General features: G+C 41.7%; 1 protein-coding gene across 2 annotated transcripts in view; it reads left to right on the forward strand.

Annotated features, from left to right (window-relative positions):
• The first annotated feature begins 15,733 nt into the window (after positions 1 to 15,733).
• Positions 15,734 to 22,673, forward strand: part of kcnb1 (potassium voltage-gated channel, Shab-related subfamily, member 1) — a 331,116-nt gene continuing 324,176 nt past the window's right edge. Inside the window, exons 1-2 of one of the 2 annotated variants that reach the window (XM_063041390.1) lie at positions 15,734 to 15,853; positions 17,609 to 18,283. In XM_063041390.1, the coding sequence (XP_062897460.1) occupies positions 17,717 to 18,283 (567 nt within the window). In that variant the 5' untranslated portion in view covers positions 15,734 to 15,853; positions 17,609 to 17,716. Of the gene's footprint in view, positions 15,854 to 16,556; positions 16,648 to 17,608; positions 18,284 to 22,673 lie in introns of those variants that run through there. The other variant, XM_063041391.1, reaches the window with a different exon arrangement.

The raw sequence follows: 22,673 nt of genomic DNA on the forward strand, positions 1-22,673 counted from the left end.
TGTTAAGCAGGTACATTTCTGACTGTAATAACCCATGCTTTCACATCTCTCCATGATACTACCTCTCACCCCCCAACCTTCAGGCTCAGGAAAATATTTAAAGATGTTATTCTGTTTCTCTCTTTACAGATATTGTTTGATTGCTGTGTATTTTCAGTATCATTAGTGCATCGATGCTTCACTATCAGACGAGCTCAACGTCTTTTATGCTCGCTTTGAAAGGAAGAATTAAACCATAGCTCTGAGGATCCCGGCAGCATCCGATGGCCCTGTGATCTCTGGCTCGAAGGCTGTCAGCCTGTCTTTCAAGAGGGTGTACCCTTGCAAGGCAGCAAGGCCCAATAGAGTACCTAGTATGGCTCTGACAACCTGTGCTAACCAACTGTCAAGAGTATTTCAATCTCTCACTGCTACAGTCGGAAGCTCTCACCTGCTTCAAAAGGGCAACAATTATACCAGTGCCCAAGGAGAGCAGTGCAAGCTTCCTCAACAACTATTGTCCAGTAGCGCTCACACCTACGGTGATGAAATGCTTTGAGTGGTTGGTCATGGCTAGAATCAACATCTGACTCAGCAAGGACCTGAACCCTCTTCCATTTGCCTATCACCACAATAGGTCTACAGCAGAGGCGATCTCAATGGTTCTCCTCACAGTCTTGGATCACCTGGACAATGCAAATATCTATGTTAAGATGCTGTTTATTGACTATAGCTCAGTATTTAACACCGTCATTCCTAATGTTCTGATTGAAAAGTTACAAAATCTAGGTCTCTGTACCTCCCTCTGCAACAGGATCCTTGATATCCTAACCGGAAGATCACAATCTGTGACAATTGGAAATAACATCTCCATCTGGGTGACAATTAACACTGGCGCTCCACACGGATATGTGCTTGGCCCACTGATCTAATCTCTCTACATCCATGTCTGTGAGCTGACACATGGCTCAAACAGCATCTTAAACTTGTTGATGATACAACCATTGTTGGCAGAATTTCAGATGGTGGCGAAAGGGCATACAGGACCAAGAAATACCAGCTAGTTGAGTGGCATTGCAGCTACAGCCCAGCCCTTAGCGTCAGCAAGACCAAAGAACTGATTGTTGACTTCAGGAAGCATAAAGTGAGGGAACACAAACCAATCTTCATAGAGGGATCAGAAACAGAGAGAGAGTGAGCAGTTTCAAGTTCCCGGGTGTCAAAATCTCTGAGGACCTAACCTGGATGCAACCTGTTGATGCAGCCATAAAGACGGCAAGACAGCAGCTATATCTCATTAGGAGTATGAGGAGATCTGCTTTGTTAACTAAAACTCTCAAAAACTTCTACAAATATACCTTGAAGTGCATTCTGAATAGCTGCATCACCACCTGGTTTGGGGTGGGGGAGGAAAGCTACTGCGCAAGATCAAAATAACTTGCAGGAACTTGTAAAATTAGTCAGCTCAATCATGGGTACCAGCCTTGGTGGTATCGAAGACATCTTCAAGGAGAGTGCCTTCGGAAAGTGGCATCCATCGTTAAGGATCCCCACCACAGGACATGCCTTCTTCACAGTGTTACCTCAGGAAGGACGTACAGAAGCCCAAAGGCACACACTCAGTGATTCAGGAACAGTTTCTTCCCCCTCTGCCATCCATTTTCTAAATGTACATTGAACCCATGAACACTACCTCACTACTTTTTTATTTCTGTTTTTGCACTACTTATTTTAATTAATCTATTTAATAGACCATATATATACTTAATGTAACTCATTCTTTCTTTATATTTATTTATCATGTATTTCATTGTACTGCTGCCGTAAAGTTAACAAATTTCACGACATATACTGATGATATTAAATCTGATCCGGATTCCCACCATGTTCCTTATACAATATTTAATTATGATGAAGAGGAAGGCCACTCAGCCCCTTGAGCCAATGCCAGTTCGGCAGAGTAATCCAAATCATTTATTAATTTCTCCCATTAATCTAATCTCCCTACGTTCCTATCAATTGCCCACTGATTCTGCCATTTGTCAATATATTGAAGACAACTTACAGTGGTCAATCTGCTATTATTAGGATGTTGTTAGAAACCAGCGAACCTGCGGAACCCCACCAGTCACAGAGAGAAAACGTAAACCCACATGCACAGAGTTGAACCCAAATGGTTGGTGATGTGAGACCTTAAGCCCATAAGACATAAGAGCTCCACCATTCCATCATGGCTAACCCATTATCCTTCTCAACCCCATGCTCCTGCCTTCTGCCTGTAAGCTTTAATAACCCAGGCTATTCAAGAACCTATTAAGCTCTGCTTTAAATATACTCAATGACTTGGTCTCCACAGTCATCTGTGGCAATGAATTCAACAGATTCCCGACCCTCTAGCTAAGGAAATTCCTCCTCACCTCTGTTCTAAGTGAATGTCCTTCTATTCTCAGGCTGTGCCCTTGGTCCTAGACTCAGCCACCATAGGAAACACCTCTCCGCATCCACTCTATCTAGCCCTTTCAATATTTGATAGATTTCAATGAGATCCTTCCCTTATTCCTCTAAGTTCCAGCAAGTCCATGTCCAGAGCATCAAATGCTCCTCATATGTTAACCCTTTCATTCCTAGAATCATCTTCATGAACCTCCTTTGGGATCTCCCTATAGCACATCTTTCCCCAGATAAAGGGCCCAAAACTGCTCACAACACTCCGGGTGACCTATGCATTATAAAGCCTCAGCATTACACCCTTGCTCTTATCTTCTAATTCTCTCGCAATGAATGCTCAAATAACATTTGCCTTTCTAACCACCCACTGAACCTTTAAGTTAACCTTTAGGGAACCATGCCGAAGGACTCCTTAGTCCCTTTGCACCACTGATTATTGAATTTTCTTCTCACTTCGAAAATAGTTTATGCCTTTAATCCTTCTACTAAAGTGGATGAGCATACACTTCCCTCCACTATATTCCATCTGCCATTTCTTCACCCATTCACCCAATCTATCATTCTGCAGACTCCCTCCTTCCTCAGCACTACCAGCCCCTCAACCTATCTTCATATCGTCCACCAACCTGACAAGAAAGCTATCAATTCCATCATCCAAATCATAGACAAACAACATAAAAAGAAGTGGTTGCAATACCAACACCTGTGGAACACCACTAGTCACCAGCAGCCAACCAAAAGAGGTTCCCGCTCTTTCCCCCCGAAAGTCAGCCAATCTTCTACCCATGTTAGTATCCTCTTTGTAATACCATTGGCTCTTATCTTGTTAAGCAGCCTTATGGGTGGCACCTTGTCAATGTGTTTTTGAAAATCAGGTAAACACCGTCCATTGACAATTGTGTCATCTGTTCTGTTATTACGTAAGGCTGTTAATTAAATATGACACTGAAATACTGTTGTATTATTGTCAGATACATAATTTTTAAGATGAAATGTTAAACCCCAAGCCCCTCTTGTCCTATATGACTCAATAACTCTAAGAAATGATAACTCATTTTAAGCGTAATCACGGTAGCACAACAGTTAGTGTAATGTTGTTACAGCACCAGTTACCCAAATTCAATTCCACTGCTGTCCGTAAGAAGTTTGTAAGCATGGGATTCCTCCTGGTGCTCTGGTTTCCTCCACACTCCAAAGATGTACGGGTTGGTAGGTTAATTGGTCAAATGGGAGTAACTGGGCACTGCGGGTTCATTGGGTGTAATTGGACACTGGGGGCTCATAGGGTGTAATTGGGCACTGCGGGCTCATTGGGAGTAATTGGATACTGCGGGCTCATTGGGTGTAATTGGGCACTGCGGGTTCATTGGGAGTAATTGGACACTGCGGGTTCATTGGGTGTAATTGGACACTGCGGGCTCATTGGGAGTAATTGGGCACTGCGGGCTCATTGGGTATAATTGGGCACTACGGGCTCATTGGGAGTAATTGGACACTGCGGGCTCATTGAGAGTAATTGGACACTGCGGGCTCATTGGGTGTAATTGGGCACTGCAGGCTCATTGGGAGTAATTGGACACTGCGGGCTCATTGGGAGTAATTGGACACTGCGGGTTCATTGGGTGTAATTGGACACTGCGGGCTCATTGGGAGTAATTGGGCACTGCGGGCTCATTGGGTATAATTGGGCACTACGCGCTCATTGGGAGTAATTGGACACTGTGGGCTCATTGAGAGTAATTGGACACTGCGGGCTCATTGGGAGTAATTGGACACTGCGGGCTCATTGGGTGTAATTGGGCACTGCGGGCTCATTGGGTGTAATTGGGTATTGCGGGCTCTTTGGGTGTGGTTGGACACTGCGGGCTCAGGGTGTAATTGGGCACTGCGGGCTCATTGGGGGTAATTGGACACTGCGGGCTCATTGGGAGTAATTGGACACTGTGGGCTCATTGGGTGTAATTGGGCACTGTGGGCTTATTGTGTTGTATCTCTAACTACCGTAAATAAATTTATTGTCATTTGTGTTTGACACCAACATTGCTTCTAGAATGTTATCTTAAGTTCTCCCTGAACTGTTGGTTATGCTTCAGAAAACATTTGAAAATTGCTTCCTATATTTATGTCATCACATTTAGAATAGTTGAAATCTATTGCCAAGCATAAGGGCTGAATACTGACCGAACAAAACTTAGCAAATTTACTGAATGGAACTTCTGTAAGTGCATTGTGCCATCCGTCAGTGTGCTTTAACCCAACAAGTATTTTGTTCAAGAGTTTACCACTTCAAAGTTCAAAGCTCAGTGATGCTCATGATTCATGGAAAAAGAATAGGCCCTACACTTTGCCATTGTAGTGCCACACATAGGAAATCAGGTCAATCTGAGGACATACCACAAAATAGAAGAGGGTTAGAGTGGATTCAAGAATGAAAGTTTTCCAGGATTTGGGGAAAAAGTGGATTTGAAAAGAAGATGGCAGGAAGGAATTGTCAATAGGCTGTGAATGAGAGGGATGATTGATCAGGGAGATGTGTAGAAGTAGTGGCCAGCAGGTTAATAAAACAAGGTCAGTAGTTTGTCAATGGACTGGCTGCCACAAGTCAGACTCGAGGTAGATTGATAGAGGTATGAGGCTTGTTGATCGATAGAGTTGGTGGCACTGGACAGATAGTCAGGGTTGAGTCTGCCCACTTGTTTGGGTTGGAGCTAGAAAGACCTAGATCAGTAAATTATTTAAAGAGCACTTTCATCAGCCAGGTCACATGTGTCAAATATCACTGGTTGGACCTGTTCTTGGGTATGTCCTTCACTTGAGTTGAAGTAGGTATCTCAAGCATTGTGGTTGGTTCCATCAGCAGACCACACATCCATGAATAAAAATTCCAAAGGTGATGTCCAGGTTTACATTCTATTCCACTGCAGAGATCACATTGTTAAGATCCAGTATCTAAGCTGACAGATTCATGGAGTACAAGCAAGGAAGATCATGACTACAGTCCTCCAGAGGCTACAGAAAATTGCCCAGATATTTTTAAAAGGAAGTAAAATAACCCAGTCCGGCAATAACCAACCTGTCTGCCTGTTGTAGTCATCAGCAAAGTAATGACAGGTGTCATTAAGATTACAATTGTATGTCTTTATTCTTTGCAGACTTTGGAAATGATCTGATTTTAGGTCGTGCCAACCCATTTTGGTTTACACCTCATTGCTACTTAATCCAAACATGGAAAAAATGAACTGGATTTCACTGTTGAAGTGAGAGTTATTGACTAGTATTAACACCAGCGGAGCATTTGACCAAATATGACTTCCAAAAAAATCCTTTACAAATTCAGAAGCGAGCTCTTCATTGATTGGATTTGTACCCAGGTAAAGATCAATGATTGTAACAACTGCATATTAATTACCTCAGTGTGGGATATTGCCGCATGAGATCCTTTGTGCAATGCATTTCACCCAAGCATTTCTAATGCTTCATAAATGACCTTTTCTCCATCATATAGTAAAAGGCTCATCTGCTCACAAATGAGTGGACAGTCGAGATGTTTGTAACATAAACTGTATTAACTTACTGGAATCCCACATCATGCTAATTGACATGTCCAAAATAATCAAGAAAAGAAGTGGGGGAAAAATGAAAAACTGGCCACTTTGCAATAGGAAAAAGTTCCATTTACATTTCTTATTCTTTGTAAGCTGCTACTTAAGCATAAGGATAACTTCCACACGAGTTCAGCAGGTTCGGAGGTGTCTGATGAGGTCAATATGGGAACTATACACTCAGCCACAAGTTGGGCAGGAAGTGATTGATGGGGCTGGCTGGTTGCTTGGGGTCTTTGACACTGCTTCCATCATTTTCACCTGGCCTATGGAAGACAAAAGATCTGCAGTGCACAGAACCCTCTTGGATGCTCTATCTCGATTTTGACTGCCAGCCAGTGAATAAGGATTTGAATTGAATTGACTTCATTACTGACATCCTTCATATACATGAAGAGTACGAATCTTTACATTATGTCTTCGTCTAAATGTGCAATGTGCAATTTATGGTAATTTATAATAAATAGTATGTACAACAGGACTGTCAATATAACATAGAAATACAGTTGTATCAGCATGAATTAATCAGTCTGATGGTCTGGTGGAAGAAGCTGTCCCAGAGCTTGTTGGTCGTGCCTTTATGCTGTGGTACCATTTCCTGGATGGTAGCAGCTGGAACAGTTTGTAGTTGTGGTGTCTTGGAACCCCAGGATCCTTCGGGCCCTTTTTACACACCTGTTTTTATAAATGTCCTGAATACTGGAAAGTTCACATCTACAGATGCACTGGGCTGTCCACACCACTCTCTGCAGAGTCCTGGAATTGAGGGAAGTACAGTTCCCATCTCATGCAGTGATGCAGCCAGTCAGGATGCTCTCAATTGTGCCCCTGTAGAAAGTTCTTAGGATTTGGTGGCCCATACCAAACTTCTTCAACCGTCTGAGATGAAAGAATGCTGTCATGGTGCAGTCCGTGAAATCCGCATTCCGGTTCACGGTCCGGTCCATCGTTCTTTATTCCAGGTTTTCTGGTTTTCCCTTGTTCTGTTGGATGCTCTAATTGAGGCACCTGATTCTCATTTTGGGCTGGCTACATAAATAGCTACACACATAAAAGTTGCTGGTGAACGCAGCAGGCCAGGCAGCATCTATAGGAAGAGGTACAGTCGATGTTTTGGGCTGAGACCCTTTGTCAGGGCTAACTGAAAGAAGAGCTAGTAAGAGATTTGAAAGTGGGAGGGGGAGGGGAGATCCAAAATGATAGGAGAAGACAGGAGGGGGAGGGATGGAGCCAAGAGCTGGACAGTTAATTGGCAAAGGGGATATGAGAGGATCATGGGACAGGAGGCCTAGGGAGAAAGAAAGGGGAAGGGGTGAAGCCCAGAGGATGGGCAAGGAGTATAGTGAGAGGGACAGAGGGAGTAAAAGTAGGGAGAGAAAAAGAATATATACATATAAAATAAATAATGGATGGGGTACGAGGGGGAGGAGGGGCATTAACGGAAGTTAGAGAAGTCAATGTTCATGCCATCAGGTTGGAGGCTATTCAGACGGAATATAAGGTGTTGTTCCTCCAACCTGAGTGTGGCTTTATCTTTACAGTAGAGGAGGCCATGGATAGACATATCAGAATGGGAATGGGACATGAAATTAAAATGTGTGGCCACTGGGAGATCCTGCTTTCTCTGACGGACACAGTGTAGGTGTTCAGCGAAATGGTCTCCCAGTCTGCACCGGGTCTCGCCAATATATAGAAGGCCGCATCGGGAGCACCGGATGCAGTATATCACCCCAGCCGGCTCATAGGTGAAGTGTCGCCTCACCTGGAAGGACTGTCTGGGGCCCTGAATGGCGTTGAGGGAGGAAGTGTAAGGGCATGTGTAGCACTTGTTCTGCTTACAAGGATAAGTGCCAAGAAGGAGATCGGTGGGGAGGGATGGCGGGTACGAATGGACAAGGGAGTCGCAAAGGGAGCTAACCCTGCAGAAAGCGGGGGGGGGGCGGTGGAGGGAAAGATGTGCTTAGTGGTGGGATCTCGCTGGAGGTGGCGGAAGCTACGGAGAATTATATGTTGGACCCGGAGGCTGGTGGGGTGGTAGGTGAGGACCAAGGGAACCCTATTCCTAGTGGGGTGGCGGGAGGGTGCCGTTTCACTGAACACCTACACTCTGTCCGCCAGAGAAAGCAGGATCTCCCAGTGGCCACACATTTTAATTCCACATCCCATTCCCATTCTGATATGTCTATCCACGGCCTCCTTTACTGTCAAGATGAAGCCACACTCAGGTTGGAGGAACAACACCTTATATTCCATCTGGGTAGCCTCCAACCTGATGACATGAACATTGACTTCTCTAACTTCCGTTAATGCCCTACCTCCCCCTTGTACCCTATCCGTTATTTATTTATTTTATATATTATATAAATATCCTTTTTCTCCCTCTGTCCCTCTCACTATACACCTTGCCCATCCTCTGGGCTTCACCCCTTCCCCTTTCTCTCTCCCTAGGCCTTCCTTCCCATTATCCTTTCATATCCCTTTTGCCAATCAACTGTCCAGTTCTTGGCTCCATCCCTCCCCCTCCTGTCTTCTCCTATCATTTTGGATCTCCCCTCCCCCTCCCACTTACAAATCTCTTACTAACTCTTCTTTCAGTTAGTCCTGACGAAGGGTTTCGGCCCGAAACGTCGACTGTACCTCTTCCTATAGATGCTGCCTGGCCTGCTGCGTTCACCAGCCACTTTTATGTGTGTTGCTTGAAGTTCCAGCATCTGCAGATATCCTCGTGTTTATATAAATAGCTCCTGGGTTCAACTTCATTGGCTGGACTGTTCCGTTCCCTTCCCTTCCCCTTCCTTTGGAAGCTTTTGCCCAAAGCCTCACTTGTGTCCACGCCTTCGCTAGGTAGGTCTGGCTGTTTGCTGCTACCTTGTGCTGGGAACTGTCTCTGTGTCCATGCCTTTGCTAGGTAGATCTGGCTGTTTGCTGCTACCTTGTATTGGGAACTGTCCCTATGTCCATGCCTTCGCTAGATAGGTCTGGCTGTTTGCCACTACCTTGTGCTGGGAACTGTCTCTGTGTCCATGCCTCCACTAGGTAGGTCTGGCTGTTTGCTGCTACCTTGTGTTGGGAACTGTCTCGTCGTGTTCAGCATTCTGTGTCCACACCTTCGCTAGGTAGGTCTGGCTGTTTGCTGCTACCTTGTGTTGGAAACTCTCTCGTCGTGTTCAGCATTCTGTGTATGAGTCCCGGCTCTGCATCCTGTTCCCAAGGAGGGGTCCCAGCTCTATGTTCTGTGTATGAGTCCTGGCCCTATGTCCTGTTCCCAAGGAGGGATCCTGGCTCTGTGTTCCATGTCTCTGTGTTACTGTACTGCCAAGACCAAGGCTCTGTGATTCCTGTTCTCCCAAGACCAAGTCAAGGCTTCGGGATCTCGTCCTGACCTTGTGCCTCGCCCAGCCCAGGAGTACCTCATCCTGCCCAGGAAAGCCTCGAAGAATCCAAGCCTCGTCCAGTCCTGTAGCCACGTCATGTCTTTGCCTAGTTCTGGAGTCTGAGCCCAAGTCAAGACCCAGGTTTTGGGTCCTTGCCCAGTCTCTAGCTCTGAGTCCCTACCCAAGCTTCGAAGAACCCAAGTCTCGTCATGTCTTTGCCTAGTTCCGGGGTCTGAGCCTGAGTCAAGACCCAAGTTCTGGGTCCTTGTCCAGTCTCTGGCTCGGAGTCCATACCGAAGCTTCAAAGAACCCAAGTCTCGTCATGTCCTTGCCTAGTTCCGGGGTCTGAGCCCAAGTCAAGACCCAAGTTCTGGGTCCTTGTCCAGTCTCTGGCTCGGAGTCTATACCGAAGCTTCAAAGAACCCAAGTCTCATCATGTCCTCGCCTAGTTCCGGGGTCTGAGCCCAAGTCAAGACCCAAGTTCTGGGTCCTTGTCCAGTCTCTGGCTTGGAGTCCATGCCCAGGTTTCTAGTTCCCAGTTCCTGGTCCTGGTCCCGCTTGCCTCGCCAAAGTCTGTGTTCTTGTCCCAGTTCCTAGTCTGCATCCAGTCACATCCCAAACTCTAGTCCTAGTCCTGTTCCCAGTACTTCAGTGTCTGTGTCTTGCCTTTGGGTCCACCCCAATGCCCCCCTTATGAAAGAGGCACTGCTGTGCCTTTTTCACCACACAGCCGGTATGTACAAACTACGTGAGATCCTCAGTGATGTAAATGCCGAGAAACTTAAAGCTGTTCACCATCTCAACCCCAGATCCATTGATATCAATAAGGGTTAGCCTCTCTCCATTCCTCCTGTAGTCCACAAACAGCTCCTTTGTTTTTGTGACATTGATGGAGAGGTTGTTTTTTTGACACTACTGTGTCAGGGTGATGACGTCTTCTCAGTAGGTACATTCACTTTAAGAAAGTGTTTGAGGAAAACCTTAAATAATTTTCTCTGTCCTGCTGTTTTGCAATGCTTTCTTGCAATGTTTTCTTCCACTGATGTATCTCTGCTTTGGGAATCTATTGTTAGCTCCAGCAGTGGCATGGTACACCATTCACAGATGGCCAAATGTAAAGTTGATACTGCAATCATTTCCCTGGGAAAGATTTTCTCTGTCCTGACAATGGACTTAGAGAAATTTATCTATCCCTTCCCAGCTTTAAGATGACTGCTATAGATAGTCCATGTCTCTGAAGCATATAGGAAGGTGGATTCCTAGTAAACCATGTGTTTATTGTTGATATTGAAGTCTGCACTCCTTCCCTCTGGTGACATGCTGTGCTGGTACACTAAACTTTTTCATCACTGTTTACCTTCTCTGAGTGGTGGCTTTCAAAATGTGGAAGGTGTTCCATGTTTTCCTAACTTTATTGTGGATCTTTATTACTAGCGGGCAGTGTTGTGCATCATCAACTGGTTGGTGACTGTCTTCATCTTACAACTTCTCTCTTTGCTTCACTGAACAAGTCAATGATTTTTATTTGTACTTCGTTCTTAATTTACCAAGCTATCTCAAAGTACTGCTCTGGAATATTATCAAATAAAATATGATAGCAAGCCACTTGTATAAGAAGGCGAAGCAAGATCACCAAATCATAATGAGTTCTTTAAAGGCAGAAGGAGAAATTGAGAAGCTAAGAGGATTCCCCATTGATTAGGATTTTGGCAATTGAAGGTAGAGTAACCATGCTAACCAGCCCCTGCAGGATTATGTCCCGTTCCTGGTATCGTGCAGTCTCTGCAAGAACTGCTCTGCAGGCTCAACAGAATATTGTGGAAATGAAATATTTACATGAAGGGAAAATACTACGTTCCCCAGAACATAGTTTGTATTCCCAAATATATTAAGTATATTAAAGAACATGATGTGGCTTAGCTGGGAATTTTAAGGTTATGGAAGGAATTAGATGGAAAAGAGAAGTTTTTAATGAGTGGAAATAACCTGAAAAGAAAATGCAAGCCATTAGGAAAAAGAAGTTAGAAAATACTACTTCCTACAAGGGGTCATAGAAATGTAAATTCCAACACATTAAAACACATCAGATGGCAGCTCAATTAATAACTTTATATCTAAGATTAAGAGTTTTTCCCATAGGAAGTTTACAAATGTCTCTAATTTATCTAAACTCCTTTCACCAAAATCACCGGAGTGACAGAACAAGCTATTTATTCCTCTCCATAGACGCTGCCTGACCTACAGAGTTCCTCCAGCACTTTTGCATAGGTTACTGGGGAATTAAAAGTCCCTGTTCCTAAGTATTTTTTCACTCTTCCCAGATCGTGAAGCTCCTTTACTGCATATTCAAATAGAAGGGGGAAAATGAACATGGTGGGCCAAAGGACCTGTTTCTGTCTTGTATTGCTCTATATAACTCTAACCCACTAGGTAAATCTAATCAGCTGTCAATCTTCTCTGTTTCCTTTCTGGTAATATAATATATTTCCATTAAACATGCATTAATATGCCTGATAGATGTCATGGATGAATACATAGATGATCAGTAGGATGATTTTAATAAACCTATTGAACAAAAGACCAAAGCAGTATAATGAAGATATTGTGATATATGAACATGAAATAATGTTGACTGTCAGCTAGGAGGCTGGATTCTGGACAATTTGGATTCCTGGGAATAAGAGGACTAAACAAATTGTTAGAGTGAGATAATGTCCAGATGCATAGAGACGAGTTCCAAAGGCAGGGATAATGCAGCAACAGAAGTTGATGATAATGTGAAGGTAGAAGTTAGTCATCCTGTTAATGAACACTGAGATCATGCCTCGACTACACAACATTAGCAATGGCAGAGGGTTACTTCGATAGCCGGAGAACAGAGATTTGTCAGACCTAGAAAAGCAGTTCTAGTTAATTATCCTAATAATAGTCTGTATCTTAAATTCTTATAACTAATCATAGTTGCCTTCTGTGTCTTTTGTTATCTTGTCCATGAGAGCCTTTTGGGACATCTGTCATTGCTAATTGATTAACTTAAATAAAACCTTTACATGCACCTAGTAAATGAAGGTTTAGATGATGGACAGATCATCACAACAAGATAATTTTATTTCGGTATAGTTCTGTCTGTTGCAGATTAACTTAATTGTCTTGCTCTGGTACATTTAGTTTCAGTTCATATTGCCTGACTTGATAGATAAAAAATAATGGACGTGGATTAAAAATTCTGTTCTGAAAAAAAATTACCATGAGTATGTTCAGTATTAATAAAACAACATCTGTAATAGTAATTTCAATTCCATAGTACATAAAATCATTTTAATGTATAACTGTCTTTACTCATAAAAGCTTTACCAGAAAAACAGCAATGCTAAGTTCGAGGAGTGCTGATAAGCAAGATCTGGTGTGATGGGGTATGAGCAGCTGAACTTTTAATGAGACATTGGCACTGTGGTAGAAAGTCAGAGACCAAATTGCAAAGCATTGTAATTATGCCAGTGGTGATAAAAATGCAGATGGTAGTCCAAGCAGGTAGTCCTAGTGGAGCATAGTTGGTCAATGTACCAAAAGAGGGCATTTGAATTCAAATAGGATGTTGAGTCAGCTTTTTGTGTTTTGGTGACTGAAATGTGAGGGTAGGATAAAATCATTGGATTGAGGAGTATATTTACTGTGGGACCAAAAATTATAGTTCCAGACTATGTTTGTTGTTGTCTGCAGAATCTCAGATGCTGACGAGGATGTGTAGAGGAGTGAGATAGGTCGGCTGATTGAATGGTGTCACAATGACCTTGTGCTCAACCTCACGAAGAACAAGGAACTGGTTGTGGACTTTAGGATGGGGAAGTTGCGAGAACACATATTAGTCCTCATTGAGTAGGAAGGGTAAGCAGCTTTAAGTTCCTGGGTGCGACCATCGCTGTGAATCTATCCCGAGCCCAACATATTGATGCAATTCTGAGGAAAGCACACCGGTAGCTGTATTTCATTAGGAATTTGAGGCGATTTTGTTTGTCACCAAAGGCTCTGGAGAATTTCTACAGATACACTGTGGAGAACATTCTGACTGGTTGCATCACCCTCTGGTCTGAAGGCACCAATGCTCAGGTTTGGGAAAAAGCTGCAGATGGTCTTAAACTCAGCATGGGCACTAGTTTCCCTACCATTGAGGAAATCTTCAAAAGTTGATGCCTCAAGAAGGCAGTGCTCATCGTTTAGGATTCTCATCCCCTCTTCATATTACTACCGTCAGGAAGGAGGTACAGTACCCTGAGAACACACAAGCAATATTCCTTGCTGTCTATCATCAGAATTCTCTGGGTCCAATGAGCCCCACGAACACTATTTCACTAGCTTGCTCTCTTTTTGTACCACTTACTTAGTTTTTTATATTCCTTATTGTAACTTGTAGTTGTTTTATGTCTTGCACTGTACCGTCGCTGCAAAACAACAACTTTCATGGCACATCAGTGATAAGAAACCTGATTCTGATTCAGACTTAATATTTCACTGCGGCAAACTGAGCTTATCTAAAACTGGAGGGTGCATCAAGCATCTGACAACTAAGAGGCAGTAGTTGTGGCAGAGTGGAGATAGAGGTATTCTATGTAAATAAAATGTAACTCATATCTATAGATGGTATTGTCAAGGGGGGATAATGGAGATGACTGTTTCTCAGCAGACCACTCATCAACAATGCTGATGAGGTACAAGAAGCTACATATGAAAGTGTTCTATGATTGGATAGGCAAGAGTGGGTAAAACCAAAGCAGGGAGTCCCACTGCGTAAAGTCATTGAGAAAGCATCAAGTAGCCAATTTTAACAAATCTCAAGGGGGACAGTAAGCGATAATGAATTATGGAGCTGCATTCACAAAGTCTGTCACTTGTGTTTTTAATTATTGAGGGTACTATCTACTTCACCTGTGTGTCTGAACAATGCCTAGTATATTTCATGCCTTCCAGGGATACCCTATCAATAATGCAAATTGCCAGTGATTTTCAGCGTTATTAGCGTCTGCTCTCTCTCTTGATATGTGTTTACCCACATACAGAGTTCCCTACTCTGAGAACGTAGCCTTTCTTTAAAAGTGATTTAGTTTGCAATGTGCTCTCCAAAGGCTCTCCAAGACTGGGATTGCACACCAATAGTATTAAACTCAGGTGATGTAGCTGTGACGTAGCTCCTGAGAGACCTTAACTTGCTGCATTCTCGAAAATGGGGGCTTTGTGTTATATATTCACATCGTATTTGTTAAAATAAGCTGTGAGTTTAAGAGAAAAATTATCATTTTCGTGTAAAAGGTTAGGAGGAATCTGTTCAAAATCTCCTGTACAATGAATTTTAGAACTCTGTTTAATATTAATAAGAGCAATTCTAACGGGCACAAAATTAAAGTGCATCAAACGTTTTGAAGCAAAGCTACAACTGATAAGAATCATTTATGTTACCAACAGCACAAGTTGAAACAACGAACCTAAAGGAATCATTTTTGTTAAAGTAGTTGCAGGACAACCGCAACCACTAGGTGGCACCATCTCTCCCCATTTTTGTATAGATTTCGAGCTTTTTAACTCGGGAAGAATATAAGGATGAAGGAGCCTTTTGCAGAGCCAGACTTGTTGATCTCCATTAACAGACAGCGGAAATAAATTAGGAGAGCTTTTCGCGGATAACGAAATTGTTTGGATCCTGGCAAAAAAAAATCTAACTGGATGATAAAACGTGTAGCGCAGGGCTGATAGATGCCCATTTTTGCTCGGTGTTACGGAGCTGTTTTCATCTCTAAGCAGCCCATGTTAATCCAATAGGGTTTTACTTCAATACAGCAATAGGTTTTATACAAGGTTCGTAAAACAAATGATTCTTACCTCATCTCCGGCTAATTTTAGGTTATGGACATACTCAGCGTGTAATGGGTTTAGAAAATATTACTATAATCATTAGGGTAAGTGGCAGATGCGCATGGTGAAGATGTTGTCTATATCCACTGCGGTTAAAACGCTATTTTTTTGTTAAATGATTGCACTTGTATTAATAGAGGGCTTACAGAGCTGACATTTGTTTTCTTTATATGATCCCCGTGTGACATACCGTCGTAAGTCCAGTTGCGACCCATTGGTACAGACGATCAGTGTATTGGTGAATATAGTTGAACGTAAATCGCATAGACATATGTTTAATTTTCAATCAGGAGAAAATTCTGAAAATAGTCTTGCGTGGAGGTTTGGGAGTGGGGGTGGGTATACCCTTGTAGTAAATTGCGCCAAATTGTCTGTTGCACTCAGCTATCAAGCGGTAACTATGCGAGGCTCCATCAAAGGGGATGGCGGAGATTTGTTGTCATCAGGGAAACATTTTACAGGGCGCCGGGAAGCACCAGAAAGCTTTGAACCACGCATGCATATTCACCACGAGGAAATCGAGGAATATAGGAGATAAACTTGAAGGTTTGTACGAATGTGAAGGGACGCGCTCTGTGGCGAGCTGTTTGACTCACATTGTGAAAACGATTTTAAATTAGTATTCAGATTAAGCTTTGTGTACATTATTCTGAGATTCCAAGCAGTCGCCTGGAATGGGCTATATTCAAATGTAAATCGAGCACTTAAATTTTGCTTCCACACTTAACAGCACAATCAACAATGTGACTCGCTGGAAGTGAATTTATTCTGACAGGTCCTCTTCTAACACCAGTGAGCTATAGCACAGTGGTAGCCCGGCCAGGGTGAGCACCGGCATACTTTGCAAGACAAATAGGTTGGAAACCTTCTTCACTCTAACAGTGCTTGGCAAACAAACGTTCCATTTGTTCCTTTTCTCTTCTTTTGTTGCTGTTCTTTGTACTCCGCAGTTTTGCATAACGGTGTGCCTCGGAGGCTGGGCTGATTACAGTCAAATCGAAGCAGGGCATTGACGGTGCACCGAAGGATGTCGCACAGTTAAAGAGGGAAGGTCACGTCTCCCTAAACTTGTTCTTCGTCCAACTCGGCATCTGGGCACGAGATGAATGGCGTGTAGGACGATGATTGTTCAGCAGGGGCAAATATAAAATGGCAGGAAGGTTGATTAGGGAATGTGGGGAAACATGTACCTGCTGCTTTAGCGTGAGAAGTCATTGGTTGCATTTGCCAGCCGGGAGCAGAAACCAACTTCACATTGGTTCTTGACGGAGGAGCTAACCTCTCGCTGTGGTGAACGTTCTGCAAACATGATTCCGGTTCCTTGAGGGACAAACAAAAAGGTGAAAACATTGCGGCTCCTTTAAAGACCTGGCGATCCTTTATTTCTTGACATGGGTGGTTACCGTATGTCCCTGACTTTATTTCTTTTAAACCGTTCAGAATTATATAAAACGTGTGCAAATACTAGCGTTTATTCTTTCAGCTGCCTGCCAGAGAACTTTGCTTTATCGTTGGTGTTTATTGTGCAAACTGGATAGTCAATGTATAGACTAATCTTAAATGCGATCACATTAGGAAACAAATATACATCCATGATGTAAAATTAATAAAACGGGAGAATCCACCAGGTGGTGTTGCGGGGAACATCGCGCGGTGCCGCTCATTATTCCAGTTCACACATTTTAGACACGGAGTGCCGTTCAAACAATACAGCAAGTGGGTGGTTTGTGAATGGAAACCAAATTGCAACCAGTATTTCTAGGTCCGGCAGAATTTCGGGCTAAAGCTAGATTGCCTATTGGGAAGTGTAGAGTGAGGGCTCAATTTTTGTTTATAAATAAATTTTGATGTAAAGTAGATGCTCAAATTTAATTCTGATGCCAGGGTAAATTAGTCCGCAACTTTCCTGATATGGTGGTGGTATTAGGGTGGTACCATGTGTTGATGGAGACAAGTTTAAGAGTTGTGGCTTTCTCCGGGGTGTGATGTGAGAGCTGTGAGGTGACTGCCATTCTCCTCCAGCTGTCAGTCACTGCGTTGCAGTTCAGCTCCGGTTGTGTGGACAGCGCTCGGTGGCCTTCTGCAGCAGCACGCCTCTGGCCACTGCCAGCTCGTCTGCTCGCTATGAAATCTTTCCTCTGAGCAGATTAATGAGCTATTACTGATTACTGGATAAGGCGCCGCGCCCGCACCTCCTGACTGCGTTAGAGATGTACTTGCTCCTTTTGTAGGTCAATTGAATCTGAAGAACAATTTGGATCTTGTCACCAAATATCTTTTTTGTTCTCCTTTTTTTTCCAGCGTCGAGGATGGGTGTAAAAGCAGCCAGATGAAAGCCTTGCACTGAGATCCAACGCTCGGATAGTTAATGTGAGATAATATACAACCTTGCAGAAGAAAACTGGAAGCATGCCCACGGGGATGAATAGAGGGGGATCTCGATCCACAAGCTCCCTGCCTCCAGATCCCGTGGAGATCATCAGGAGCAAGGCTTGTTCCAGGAGGGTAAAACTCAATGTTGGGGGACTTGCACACGAAGTACTGTGGAGAACCTTGGACCGGTTACCCCGGACGCGACTGGGCAAACTCCGGGATTGCAACACTCACGAGTCCCTTATGGAGAGCTGTGATGATTACAACTTGGAGGAGAACGAGTACTTTTTTGATCGTCACCCGGGAGCTTTTACATCTATTTTGAATTTTTACCGTACGGGCAAGTTGCATATGATGGAAGAGATGTGCGCTTTGTCCTTCAGCCAGGAGCTGGACTACTGGGGGATAGACGAAATCTATCTGGAGTCCTGTTGCCAAGCCAGGTATCACCAGAAAAAGGAACAAATGAACGAGGAACTGAAGCGGGAAGCTGAGACCATGAGGGATAGAGAGGGAGAAGAATTTGATAACACCTTCTGTGCGGAGAAAAGGAAGAAACTTTGGGACCTTTTAGAGAAACCCAGCTCCTCGGTGGCCGCCAAGGTAATTCCAAAATACTGTATATATTGTATTACAAGTCATAAATACAATTTAGATCTTCTGAAACAGTTGAACGGATCTGGACGAGAATAACATTAAGATTAGATTAACTCTAGTTTAACAGGTAGTTCGTCCAGTATAATCTTATAAGTAAAAGAAAGTGGGTCGTTGGGATACAAATTCCGTTTCCTGGCGGACAAAAGTAGCGGTAAGTGTGACATTCGGCCCAATTTTAAACTTACCCAGCACCATCTTTGAGAGATGTAATTGCTTATTAGCAAAACTGTGAAATGTCTAGAATATTGCTGCTTGGTTATCGTTATCAAACGCCTTGTCTTCTTCATTTTAACCACTCCAGAAAACAGAATTGTGACAATTAATAAAGGAGTGCTTACGCAGCTGAAATACAAGGTATAATATAAAGGTTAATTTTATATTTTAAAATATTCAAATATTTTATGTGGGAAAACAAATCATGCATATACTGACTTGACATACTAGTTTTCACTGTCCTGGATGAAAGGACTTTGATTGGACTGGCCGAGGCTTCTTGGGTAATTCATATCTACAAAGGAGTCTTACATAGTTGATGATAATAATGGTTGGAGAAACGTCTTATCATTGAGAAGTAAAGAAAAGTCTAATTCAATGTGTCAAAGTTTATCTTTGCCCTTGGTCTCTTACAATTGTGATAATAAATGTCTAAAGTGTTTGAGTGATTAGCTAAAAACTGTCTGGTTCAATTAGCAATAGAAATATTAGAAAAACATGAGAAAACAGATGATTCAGTATGTATATCAATCCTGTCCTGGGTTTGTAACTTTAATGCTAATTGTTTGCCATTTGTTGTGAAGAACATTGTGGTCCTAGAATACCATGAGCATCATCTTCAGCACACTTCCTTCCAAGTCACAAGCCATGCTGGCTTGGAAATACAGCACTCTTCATTCACTGTTCTGCGGTCAAAATCTTAAAAAATCCATATCCAACAACCTTCATCATACACCTTGCAGAACTCCAAGAAGTCAGGTCATCACTGCCTTCTCCAGAGTAGCTACTGATGGGCTATAAATACAGGCCATGAGCACACTGCCCAAACCCCATGAATAAATGAAAAGAAATGAAATATTTAAGCCAGAATTTTATTCAGTGACTTGTTTGAACAAATCAATATATTGACATATCTTAATTCATCACGACTAAATCTCTGGATAAGGTGTTACCCAAACCTTCAAATGACTTTGAAATACCTAGAGTATGTAGCCATTAGTAAATCATAGATTGAGTTGCAATATAATATGTTTTTTGGCAGATAAAGTCCAACATCTTTTCAAATAAATCAGTAGACAATTCATTTCAGTGATCATTAATTTATAATGATTATAAAATAAACCAATGGTAACAGTAGTTAATAAATAAAGTTGATTTTATTTTCTCTCTCATTTAATTAGTGTCTGCTTATTTGAGTAGGCGACCCCAATGCACCAAAGACTGGAAAAGATACATTTGAACAAAACAAAATTGAACAGAGGTCTTAGACTTTTAATTCAGTTCATTCAGTAGCCACTTATCATGAATCTTGATAGGAGTGAAGCAGTGTAACATTAAATGTATTGGCCAGTGTGAATTTTTTGTAACTTACTGCAAAAGATAAATGAAACAGCTTTCCAGAAGTGCTTGAAAATGTATTTGCTCCTTTTCTGAGCTCTTTGGTTAATCCTGTGAACAATGCCATGAAAATGTTAGCAGGTAAATAGTTCTGACATTGTAGTTACCACCTTAATTGCTTCATACATATCAGCAAGTTTGCAACTGGTCAGCATGTGGATAGGAGGCTTTTTTCTGTATGTTTATCTGCAATTCCCTTGTTTATACGTACACAATACATCTTCCTTATTGATTTTTCTGAACTTACTTTGACTACTTTAGGGTATCATATTTAGCTCCCAGTTTACCTAACATTGTACAAGTCCACTTGGCAAACTGAAACTGAAGTCTTTGTCACACCATAAGGGAAGTATTTTTCATTGATTATAAAACTTAGTTTGAGCTTACTCATAAAGGTCATCAGATGAAGGTAATTTCAAGGAAAATAGCACAAAATGCCAGGAGCAAGCTGAGCCTTTTTAAATCATAGATTTTTCACTGGAAGGGGAAGCTGCATGTTTATGATTTATTACACATGTATCAAAGGTCAGGTTTACTAAGCAAATATCTATCTCTGATTTATCTGTGATGTAGGTTGATGTGAATTCTCTGCAATTTCACAGCTGAGAGCAGCATTGCATGAAATGTTCTTGTTAAGACCATTCTTGCAGTTTATAGTAATGTTCTGCTTATTTTATAATGGTTTATCTAATGTGGTTTTAACAGAAAATCACAAAATGAATTAATAAAACAATTAAAATATAAATAATAACTATTAAAACTAGAATTGATTTAATAGTTAAAGTTAAACCTCTGAGAAGCTATTCTGGTGTATCAACGCCATTTTAAATGTCATCTTTAAAGGTTCAATATACCTATAACATTAGATGCTTCAAATATGAAATCTGTTCACATTGTGGACAATACTGAAAGTAACTTAAATAGTTGCTGTTCAGAAACAGTAGCAAAATAAATAGGTCACCAGATTTTCTGAAGTATTGTAGCTGTTGTAAAGGAAATTTGGGGATGACAGCACAATATCAGCATTTTACAAAGTGTACTCTTTGTGGTGTGGTTCATTCTCCACTCATTTCATACTGAGCACACTGTTTCTAAGTGGTGGCTTGATACTTATGGGAAGAGGGAGAAATAGAAGTGGTAATCATGGCAGCAGAGAAAGCATGTGATTCCTAACAATGGAGATCCTGGTGGTACTTTGGACACATGAAGTGTTCCCATTTCTTTAGCAGCAGGTGCGTTATAAGCATTCAATCTAAAGAGGAAAGTTAGCAACTGAACACATTTGGAAGATTTAGTTGGTTCTGATAGCAAATAGAAACCTTGCCTTGTATTAACTATTTCAATGGAACTGAGTGTGGAGCTATGATAGCAGCAGACACTCCTGTATGTCTCACGTGAGTGACGAATGATGAGTTCTCCACTCCATGCCAAGCTTTTTATTTGTATTCAGTGAATATGAATATGAAAGATGCACTGTTTAAGTGAAAAGCAAAAATATTCAAAAGCAGTGAATTTACAGTATAGTTACAATTTTCATTTTTTTTTACTATACTCTATCTTTATTCTTTGTCTTTGAGTTCATCCACCAGTCCATCTAAATCAATAGAATACACCCTAGGCTTGTAGAGTCTTTAGTTGAAAGATTTTGTCAAGTGGTAATATAAAAGAATTTCCAGTTGACTTTCTTGGACAGTATTTATCCTCCTTTCAAAACCACACAAAATAGATTCACTGAGCTTTCCTGGTGTTTCTTTTCCTGACTTTCCTTTGCTCATATTATCCATCGGGGGATCTCACAAACAGTGATAATCCTGTGACAACAGTGAAAGCATGAAAATGTTTCTTAGATAGACAATGAGGCATCTTATAAATCGATCCAATTTCCTTTTGATGGCTTTTTTAAAATTTCTGATTTGATTAATATTCTGTAGAGTATAACACATGTTATTAGATCATGCCTACTTTATGTGTTTTGCCTGTGTACAGTTCTGTTAGGTTCCCCATCACACCAAGTTAGGTTACTTTACTAATATTTTCACGATGACATAATGGATGCATTGAGGAAGAGATACAGCTCAGCTGTATCTACCAAATTGCAAAACAATGGGTCATGTACATTCATAATATATGTAAATATTTGTCATAGCTGGCCATTATCATTTTATAAATTGTTTTTCTACTCTAGACATGATCTAATAAAAATGAAATGATACTGTAAAGCTTCTAGACTTTTATAAAATAAGTATGTGGGATTAACTTGTGTTGATTAAAGATTAAAACCATTCAATCTGCATTTATTAATAAGAATTTTCTTCAGTTGTCAAAAATATTCTTGTAACGTTATAAATTTTTTCTTCATTCCAGGAACAATCACGTAATTTATCAGGTTCCACTTCATGTTGATGTTTCTTGAAAACTGTGATTGATCATTCCTAACATAATTGGATACTAATTAACTTGTGCATACAGAAATGCTTCCCAAAAGTTCAAAGCAAATTTGAGTAAAGTAGAATGTTTCTTGCATTTATGTGAATTGAATAGCTTATCTTCATGGTAGGTCACCATCCAGGCACTAACAAAACACTTCCTTTCTCTAGCATCCTGGCCATCCTGTTTGAAGTTGCCATGTCTCCCAAAGTTGCAACTGACCTACATCCTGTGACTTATTTTATAGCTTGTTACAACCGGTCATCTGGTATCAAGAAGCATGTTTTTGTTTTAGATA

This window comes from Mobula hypostoma, chromosome 2, assembly GCF_963921235.1.
Source record: "Mobula hypostoma chromosome 2, sMobHyp1.1, whole genome shotgun sequence".
Taxonomy (NCBI): Eukaryota; Metazoa; Chordata; class Chondrichthyes; order Myliobatiformes; family Myliobatidae; genus Mobula; species Mobula hypostoma.